The 9,842-nt window shown below is 39.6% G+C and overlaps 1 protein-coding gene across 1 annotated transcript in view; it reads right to left on the bottom strand.

Moving 5' to 3' along the window:
* Nucleotides 1–485: 485 nt before the first annotated feature.
* LOC125152564 (uncharacterized) overlaps nt 486–9,842 on the bottom strand; it is a 47,906-nt gene continuing 38,549 nt past the window's right edge. Inside the window, exons 7-8 of the mRNA XM_047834644.1 lie at nt 8,782–8,880; nt 486–2,963 (exon numbers count right to left, since the gene is read on the bottom strand). Of these exons, the coding sequence (XP_047690600.1) occupies nt 1,270–2,963; nt 8,782–8,880 (1,793 nt within the window). The 3' untranslated portion in view covers nt 486–1,269. The remainder of the gene's footprint in view (nt 2,964–8,781; nt 8,881–9,842) is intronic.

Below are 9,842 nucleotides of genomic sequence, written 5' to 3'. Positions count from 1 at the left end.
TAGTAAATATTATGGAGGGGAAAGAATTCATGGTCAGGACTGGGAAACAGTGTGTTGAATAATGGTAATATTTTCTTTATTGCAGGTCTTCTTACAACCTTTTAATTCAGCTTGCTCAAAGTGTAATTCATTGGCAATAAGGGAATTTGGTTATGTACCACAATATGCAATGAGACAGAGTCCTCTCCTCCAATGGTATTTTGGAGATTATTATCTCTTGAACATATTTTGGAGAGTCTGGTTCAGAGTATTTTCTAATATGCAAATATGGTATATGCCAAATATATGTCAATGAATTATGATCAATGTAGCAAATAATATTTTAGGAGTGCCTGGCTGGCTCAGTCAGTTGAGCGTCCAGCTTCAGCTCAGGTCATGATCTCACAGTTCATGAGTTTGAGCCCTGCATTGGGCTCTGTGCTGACAGCTCAGAATCTGGAGCCTGCTTCGGATTCTCTGTCTCCCTCTCTCTCTGCTCCTCCCCAGCTTGCACTCTGTCTCTCCCTCTCTCAAAAACAAATAATAAACATTTATTCAAAAAATGTTCAAAAAAGGATAGATGGTAAAACCAGACCAAACCCAAACAAGAAACAGAAAGGGATAGATGGTAATAGAATGCTTATGTCTTACTGTATTCAAAAATATTCCTACACTTTGACTTCTCTAATAGCATATAATAATGATAATACCAGTGATAATAATAGATACTGAGTATCAGATGCTGTCCAAAGGGAGTTACATGTGTTTAATCATCTATAATTCAATCCATGTAATATCATTACATTATTTTACACAAAGAAGCTGAGGCACAGAGAGGTTAAGTAACTTTTCAAATTTCACAGGAAATGGTGAAATAGAGATGGTACTCAATAAAGGATATATTTCAGATTACATTCCAAGGCTATAGAGATTGTTAAAATTGTTTAATAGGGGGTGCCTGGGTGGCTTAGTTGGTTAAGTGTCTGACTCTTGATCTCAGCTAAGGTCTTGATCTCAGGGTCGTGAGTTCAAGCCCTAAGTTGGACTCAGTGCTGGGCATGAAGCCTACTTTAAAAATAAAAAATAAAAAAATGAAAATGAAAATAAACGTTTACTGTGTTTCAGAAGTTATTTCTGCATTAATATAGGCTTTCTAAAAATGAGTTCATTATGAGCACAAGTAAAAGGATGTCCTACATTCATTATGAACATAATATGGGTTCTCTAATATTCCAGAGGTGTTGAATACAGTTGAAGCCTTTCTTATATTAAATCATATTCAAAGCTTTTTCAATTATGAAGCCTCATATGTTGAGTAAGTTGTGAATGACGTCTAAAGTCTTTACCACATTGGACACATGCATAAGGTTTCTCACCAGTATGGATCCTTTGATGTAGAGTAAGTTCTGAGCCACGACTAAAGGCCTTCCCACATTCCTTACATTCATAGGGTTTCTCACCAGAATGAGTTCTTAGATGTTCAGTAAGATGTGAACCACGAATAAAGGCCTTCCCACACTGCTTACATTCATAGGGTTTTTCACCTCTATGAATTCTCTGGTGCTCACTAAGTTGTGAGCCATAAATAAAAGCCTTGTCACATTCCTTACATTTGTAGGGTTTCTCACCTGTATGAATTCTCTGGTGATATGTAAGTTGTGTGGCACGAAAAAAGGTCTTCCCACATTCCTTACATTCATAATGTTTCTCACCATGAATTTTCTCATGTTGAGTAAGATATGCACCACGAATAAAAGCCTTTCCACACTCCTTACATTCAAAGGGTTTCTCACCTGTATGAATTCTCTGATGTTCACTAAGCTGTTTGCCACAAATGAAGGCCTTCTCACATTCTTTACATTTGTAGGGTTTTTCACCTGTATGAATTCTCTGATGTTGAGTAAGATTAGAATTAGAAATAAAGGCTTTTCCACATTCTTTACATTTATAGGGTCTCTCACCTGTATGAACTCTCAAATGGTAAGTAAGTTGTGAGCCACGAAAAAAGGCCTTCCCACATTCTTTACATTCATAGGGTTTCTCACCTGTATGGATTCGCTGATGTTCATTAAGTTGGGAGGCACATAAAAAGGCCTTCCCACATTCTTTACATCTGTACGGCTTTTCACCAGTATGAACTCTTTGATGATAAGTAAGGTGTGAACCAAGAATAAAGGCCTTTCCACATTCCTTACACTCATAGGGTTTCTCACCACTATGAATTCTCTGATGGTAAGTAAGTTGAGAGCCAAGAATAAAGGACTTCCCACATTCCTTGCATTCATAGGGTTTTTCACCACTGTGAATTCTCTGATGGAGAGTATATTGTGAACAATAACTAAAGGCTTTTCCACATTTCTTACATTCATATGGTTTCTCTCCTGTATGAACTCTCTGATGTTCAGTGAGCTGTGAACCACGAATAAAAGCTTTCCCACATGCCTTACACTGATAAGGTTTTTCATTAGTATGAATTTTCTGATGTTGAATCAGATCAGAACTACGACCAAAGGCCTTCCCACATTCCATACACTCATAAGGCTTTTCACCATTCTGAATCCTCTGATGTTGAATATATGTTGGCTTTTTGCTGAAGGTCTTCCTACGTTTCTTAACTTCAGAGTGTTTTTCTTTATTATGGCTTTTCTCATGTTGAGTAAGGCATGACAGGTAGCTGAAAGCTTGTTCATATTCCTTACATTTGTACAATTTTTCCCTGGTAGGATTTAGCGGATGAAGAGTAGGTGACACAGAATGGCTTTGGGTGGCCTTTTCTCCATAGGTAATTTTCATGTGCATGTAAAGTCCTTCCTGACTTCCCTGTTGATCCTCAAATTTGCCTTTGCCCTCCATATTATCTCTAAGACCACTGTAATCAAAATTATGGCTGATAGGTTTCCTCCTATTTTCCCATTGCAGTGATTCCATTTCATAAGCTCCCTTTTCTGGAGATGACTTTTTGGTCTCACAACTGGATTCCAAGTCTGTAAGATAACAAGAGAGCAAATTCCTTCTTTTTTTTTTTTTTTTTTTTTTTTTTTAACAAGGGGAAATGAAACTTCTAAAATAAAAATGATAGGTAAAATAAAAATTCTGATAAGAACAAATGGCTTAAACAGTGCTGAAATATTTTGTGCAATTAAAACAAAAGGCACAAGGAGAAAACATAGAATGAGGGGAGTTTATAGGGAGCAAAGTAATTAGGAAAACAGTTTAAGTGTGTGGTTCTCAAACTTTGGAGTAGATTAGAATCCAACCAAAGAAGCTTATAAAATAACAAAAACACTCCCCTATAAACATTCAATCAAATGTTTAGTTAGATATCCAATCTACCAACAAGACCTACTACCTGTCCTATTAAAAGTTTATCAAGGGACGCCTGGGTGGCTCAGTTGGTTAAGTGTCTGATGTTGGCTCAGGTCATGATCTCACCTGGCTTTGAGCCCCACATTGGGCTCAGGGGTGACAGCTCAGCGCCTGGATCCTGCTTCAGATTCTGTGTCTCCCCCTCTCCGTGCCCCTCCCCTGCTCACACTCTGTCTCTCTCTCTCTCTCTCAAAAATAAATAAACATCAAAAAAAATTTTTTTAAGTTTATCAAGTACGACCACATCCACTACTATCACTCTAGGCCAAGCCACTTGCAATTGTCCCTGCAATCTGTTCTTCACACAGCAGCCAGAGGAATTCATTTACAATGTAATTCATATCACCTTATTCCCGTATAAAAATCTTCTTAGTTTACCATCTTAGAATAATATCCTAAGTTCTCACTTATTATGGCTCACAAGACCTTACTATGGTCCACAGACTCTACATGAGTTTGCCCTTGGCCACTTTTCTGATGTCATCTCTTGCCACTCCTAATTATTCATTTTGTTCTCACCACAATGGCTTCCTTGCTGCTCAAAAATACCAAGTGTATACCTCCGTGTTTACCTTTTGGAATGCTCTTTTCCCAGATACCTGCATGGTTTGCTCTCTCATTTCAGTTTTCCATTCAAATGACACATTATCAAAACACCCAATATAGAAATGCACCTATATTGCATTTATCACTAATGGATATACTAGTTTTAAAGTTTGTGCCTTGTCTGTCTGCCCATGCTTAATCAAAGCAATGACTTTGTTTCATTCTCTGCTTTATTTCTAGTACCTAGAGCCATTACTGGACACTCAGTATTTGTCAGCAACTTTAAAAATACAAATTTTCTTTCATTTTTCATTTCCCCAGATGCTTCTGATATTAAAAAAAAAATTGAGAATACTGCTTAAAACCTTTCAATGGTTTACCCCTTTGTACTTCAAATAAAATCCAAATTCCTGTTCAAAGCCTAAAAGCCCCTGCATGATCCATTTCTTGATTACTTTTTTCACCTCATTTTGAACCACCACTATCTTCAGGAGCAATGCTCTAGCCTTACTGGCTTTATTGAAGTTCCTGGAACGTATCAAATCCTTTCCCATTTCACACTCTCACATGCTCTTCTATCTGCCAGGAATGCTCTCTGCATGGCCAGTTCCTTTTTGTCTGAAATGTCCTAACTAAAATGGCAGCTTCTCAGAAAGACTATCCCTGAAAACTCGAATTGGGTTCATGCTTTATCTTATTCTCTCATTTATCTGATTGTCTATACTTGCCATATAACTTTAATATGTAGAAGAACACTATCTAGTGTGACTGGAACAGCAGCCACCATCTCTGACAACAATGCACATAAGCTGTAGAGTGTAATAGAGGATGGTGTTGAGAAAGGAAATAAACATAAATCAATAAATTGAAGATTGAACAGTCTTTAGAAATGAGTCAGAAATCCAAGGAAAACATGCTTTTGTTGAAAAGCAGAAAGAAATTGTAAACAACAACAAAAACAAAAAAACCCCACACAGCTCAGTTTAACATCAACTCATGTCAGCAAAATGTACTGGGATGAGAGTACCTGGCTTTTTACTTTGTCAGAGAAGCACAATATCATTTAGAAAACATTAGGTAAGAACCCAACTGGAATATGGTGATCAAGGGAACAGTGTAAGGAACCAAATGAATCCAGTTTAGGTCCCAAACTGCTCTCCATGTCACATATAGTAACATGATTAAATAGTTCTTTTTTGATGTTTATTTATTTTTGAGAGAGAGAGACAGAGCATGAGCAGAGGAGGGGCAGAGAGAGAGGGAGACACAGAATCTGTAACAGGCTCCAGGCTCTGAACTGTCAGCACAGAACTTGACGTGGGGCTTGAACTCACGAATTGAAAGATCATGACCTGAGCCAAAGTTGGACGCTTAACCGACTGAGCCACCCGGGTGCCTCTAAACAGTTCTTTTTATTGTCGTTAAATTAATGGAAGAAAAAAAATGAGAAAATACAAAAGGGGTGATGGCTGAAAATGACAAAATGGCGTCTGAAAAGCAGAAGTCATTTCGGGAGGCCTCTTTCATACTTGCCCCCCTCAACAACTCTGGCTGAATTGATCCTCTAAATCTCTCTTGAATCTGTTTCCTTATCCCCAATGCCATTACCAACACTCAGAAAGCCCAGAGAGCACCACACATTTGAAGCAGAACAATAATCCCCTCAGTCGTGTCCTGAGATCCTTTCTTCTAATCTCCATCTGGCAGTCAAGAGTAATATATTAAATATGTAACTCACATTATGTCACTGTCCTACTTAAGATTCTTCATTAGCTTGCAAATGCTTTGGGGACAAAATTCAATGAGAGATAAGAAATACATGTTATTTTATGGTCAAATACACACCCACAACATAAAACAAACAAGTCATGAAATAATCTTTACCTCTGCTACATGTGATGCATTCTGATATTTTTAAAAATTTTCTGCTCTATGTTATTGTATTTAAGAATCAAAACAAAACTGGGGCGCCTGCGTGGCTCATTCAGTTGCACATCCAACTTTGGTTCAGGTCATGATCTCGATGTTCGTGAGTTTGAGCCCTGCTTTGGGCTCTGTGCTGACAGCTCAGAGCCTGGAGCCTGTTTCAGATTGTGTCTCCCTCTCTCTCTGCCCTTTCCCACTCACACTGTCTCTCTCCCTCTCTCTCAAAAATAAATATTCTTTAAAAAAAGAAAAAGAAACAAAACAAAACAAAACAAAACAAAAACAAAAACAAATGCTGTTCACAACCTATCAGGTCATTTTTATAATCCCTAAGGTTCTGCCTGGCCTAGACCCTGGCAGACTCCAAACTCACACCTGGCACCCTTCCCTCACTAGGCTCCAACTATAAGGGCCTTCTTTGAGTACCTCCTATTACACCAAGCTGCATCGCTCTATGGCCTTCAGGACACCATTTCCTCTGCCAAGAATGTTTTTCTCTCTACCCTCGGCCTCCCTACTGCTTTACATCCTTTCAGGGCTCATCCTTTCACATACCTTTGCTTTTCCTCAAAAGTCCTTCCCAATCTCAGACTCCAGCAATGCCGCACCTGCAATTCTCTCTTATAGTAAGACAGCCACAGCTCATGGGCTCATGATAGTGAAACTGAGCCCCACATTGGGCTCTGCACTGAGCATGGAACCTGCTTGGGATTCTATCTCTCTCCCCCTCTCTCTGCTTCTCCTACCTTCCCCCACCCCCCCACCTCTCCACACTCTCTTGCTCTCTCAATAAATAAACAAACAAACAAACAAACAAACAAACTAAACATAAACATAAACATAAAAAAAAGATAGCTACTCTACCCACTGTAGCCTACAAGGGAGGCCCCCCATAGCTTTGGATGCTGGTAAGACTGCCACATCCTGCTCTTAATGCTGGATTCTCCTAGGAGGTCTTGACTTCCATGAACTCTCAATGTGACAGTCCCACTACCTTTAGTTTATGACAGGAATAAGTACTCACCCTCCCCAAAGAAACTACTCCAAGACCTATCCTGTAATGCTTGGCATCTCTGGGTATCCCAATACTCCTGAAAAGCCCTGGCTTTCTGTATCCTTGTTCATCACTCTCATCCCATTCCAGGTCTAGACATCTTTTATTGTGACTCAGTGTTCTATTACTCTCTGACCACTAGAGCTCCAGGAACTCACTATATACTTTCCGCAACCTCAGCCTCCTTCCCTCTGTGTATTCTCTTCACCTCTTGCTCTGATTGCAACCTTGAGCACCCTGCTTCCCAGAAGCACTGTTTTCCTCCACCTCACTCCACCTACCGTCCCCTGAAGTAGACATAACAGACCTTGCTATTTCTAATTAGGACAGTACCTCCCAAAACTCAATTTCAAGTAACCATCCTTACTGACCACTACCACCCATATTTCCAGATCACTTACTCTTGTACCATCTCTCCAATATTTATCTCCACCTTAAAGACTCTCCTTCAAAATCAAAACAAAACAACTCCTTTGATTCTATGGTTCACCCTGTAGCTCCTATCCATTTACTGTACTCCTTCCTGGTAAAACTTCTCAAAAGAGATGTCTGTATTTCCTGTCAATACTTTTTCCCCCTTTGTCTCCCACCCTTATAACTAACATTTTCCCCATATTTGCTTCCAGGATTTTTTTTCTTGCACTTTTATACAGTTGAAATAATTCTACATATATAAACTTAAACCATACTTCTTTGTCCTAATTATTAGGGCACTATTATAAAAAACTTCTAATACATTTAAAAACTCTATTTGTACTTTGGAGAATTCCTCAAATGGGTCCTCAGCACTGCTTGGTGAGTTAAGTCATTACCCCACAACAGTTTTTATTGTTGGCTTATTTCTTCCCTAGTCTCTCATCTCGCCCCATCATCCAGAGATTTACCTTATATTTATCCCTCAGTCCTGACTACCATCTTGCAGGCTTTCAAATGCTTATCTAACTTCTCTGTCAAGAATATCTAATGGCCATCTCCAGTGCATAACTCTTGACTTCCTTCTGCAGGCTTCCAAACTCTGATGCTTCTTTCTATTTCCAATCCTTCAGCAAATCCTATTAATTGTACCATCAGATATAACCCATTCTCATTTTCTTCACATATTAGACCCCATTCCAAGACACTATCATCTCTAAAGTGGACTCCTGAACTAGTGTCCTCTAACTGGCCTTCTTGCTTTCATTCTTAACCTCATTCTACATAAGCACCCAGAGTGATGTGTAAACAAAGACCCCTTACTCATCTGCACAAAACCCTTCAACAGCTCCTTATACTTAGAATAAAATCACATTCCTTGCAATGGCCTACATGGTCTTATGTGATCTGTTCTCTGCCTATTTCTCTGACCTCATCACTAATTTCCACTTTCACTCTCCTTGTTCTAGCCATGCTGACTTTGTTCTAGCCACGCAGCCAGAAGGCTGATCCTCAAATAAGTGAAGTTCAGCATCTCCTCAGGGCCTCTACACTTCTGTCCCATGTGACTGAACACACACTTCCCTTTTTTTGCATGGCTAATTTCATTCAGGCCTCAGTTCAAAATTACTTCCTCTGGGAGATCATCCCTGATTATCCTAATCTAAGAACACAGCAAGCTCTCCATAAACATTTGCTGGCTAGAGACACCAACTCAATTAAAAATAAATAAAAGGATTATCTTTGGAAGAAATGAAAAGTAACTTCCTCATTAAAACAAAAGGGGAATATAAGAGAAGAAGTATGGTAAATGGGAGTTGGAAAGGAAGTTCCTTTGGCAACTTATATTGATATCACCTTCCTGCTGAGACCTTAGGCTTCTTTCCACAGGCCTGTGAAGAGAGCTTCATGCAAACATCTCCAAGTGTTGCCACCTCACAGACCAGCTGTATTATTATGAGCAATAGCTGCTCCTATGTGACTTGCTCTTTATTCACCTGAGCTCCATCTTCTTGTCATGGCTCTTGTCACCATCCAGGGGTCCTTCCCTTGCTCCAATAAAGAAAACACATCTGGTTTAGGGATCGCACATCCAGCTTAAAAGAAAAGAAATGGGATATGGTCATGGTATAAGAGTCCCAGATTCAAATCCAGTCCACTGGTCATCAAAGACACTGAAGGAAGTGACAGAGGAATATGTGAAGGTCTGAAGGATGAGAAATAAGAAGGTACACAGTGGAGGGGCTCCTGGGTGGCTCAATTGGTTGAGCATCCGACTTCAGCTCAGGTCATGATCTCGCAGTTTGTGAGTTTGAGCCCCGTGTGGGACTCTCTGCGGACAGCTCAGACCCTGGTACCTGCTTTGGATTCTGTGTCTCTCGCGCTCTCTCTGCCCCTCCCCCACTCACACTCTGTCTCTCTCAAAAATAAATAAACATTAAAAACAATTATATAATGAGCACTGGGTATTGTATGGAAACCAATTTGACAATAAATTTCATATATTGAAAAAAAATTATATAAAACAAAAGAAGGTACACAGTGGAGCTGTCTACTTCTGTTAGCTAGAATGAAAGGGGAAGTTATTCCAATAAGAGGGCCTAAAGCTATCAGCAGAAGGGAGGAGGGGAAAAGACAAAAGCAGAATCAATAATTGTTTTGCAGAATTGTTTTCCAGAATCAATGTTTCCAGCCAAGGAGACACCTAAATAGGTGTTTCACCTGACAGTTCCTTGCTAAGTATGTCTAGCCCATTAGCTCCTTATGTGAGCCAGTCTGAGCCAGAATAGAGCTGAGGACCTGCACAGAAGCCCCCCTGAGCTGACCTGAAGTTACCTTAGCTCATTATAATAATAAGATGTCCTCTAGGGTGCCTGGGTGGCTCAGTCAGTTAAGCATCTGTCTTGATTTCAGCTAAGGTCATGATCTTGCAGTCATGAGATCAAGTTCTATGTCAGGCTCCATGCTGATCATGCAGCCTGCTTGGGAGTCTCTCTCTCCCTCTCTCACTGTCCCTCTCTCCTCCTCAAAATAAATAAATAAACATTTAAAAAAAAAA

The sequence above is a fragment of the Prionailurus viverrinus genome, chromosome E2 (genome assembly GCF_022837055.1).
Source record: "Prionailurus viverrinus isolate Anna chromosome E2, UM_Priviv_1.0, whole genome shotgun sequence".
NCBI lineage: Eukaryota > Metazoa > Chordata > Mammalia > Carnivora > Felidae > Prionailurus > Prionailurus viverrinus.
The sequence above is the reverse complement of the archived record's forward strand: the minus strand, read 5'-3'. Positions and strand labels throughout refer to the sequence as shown.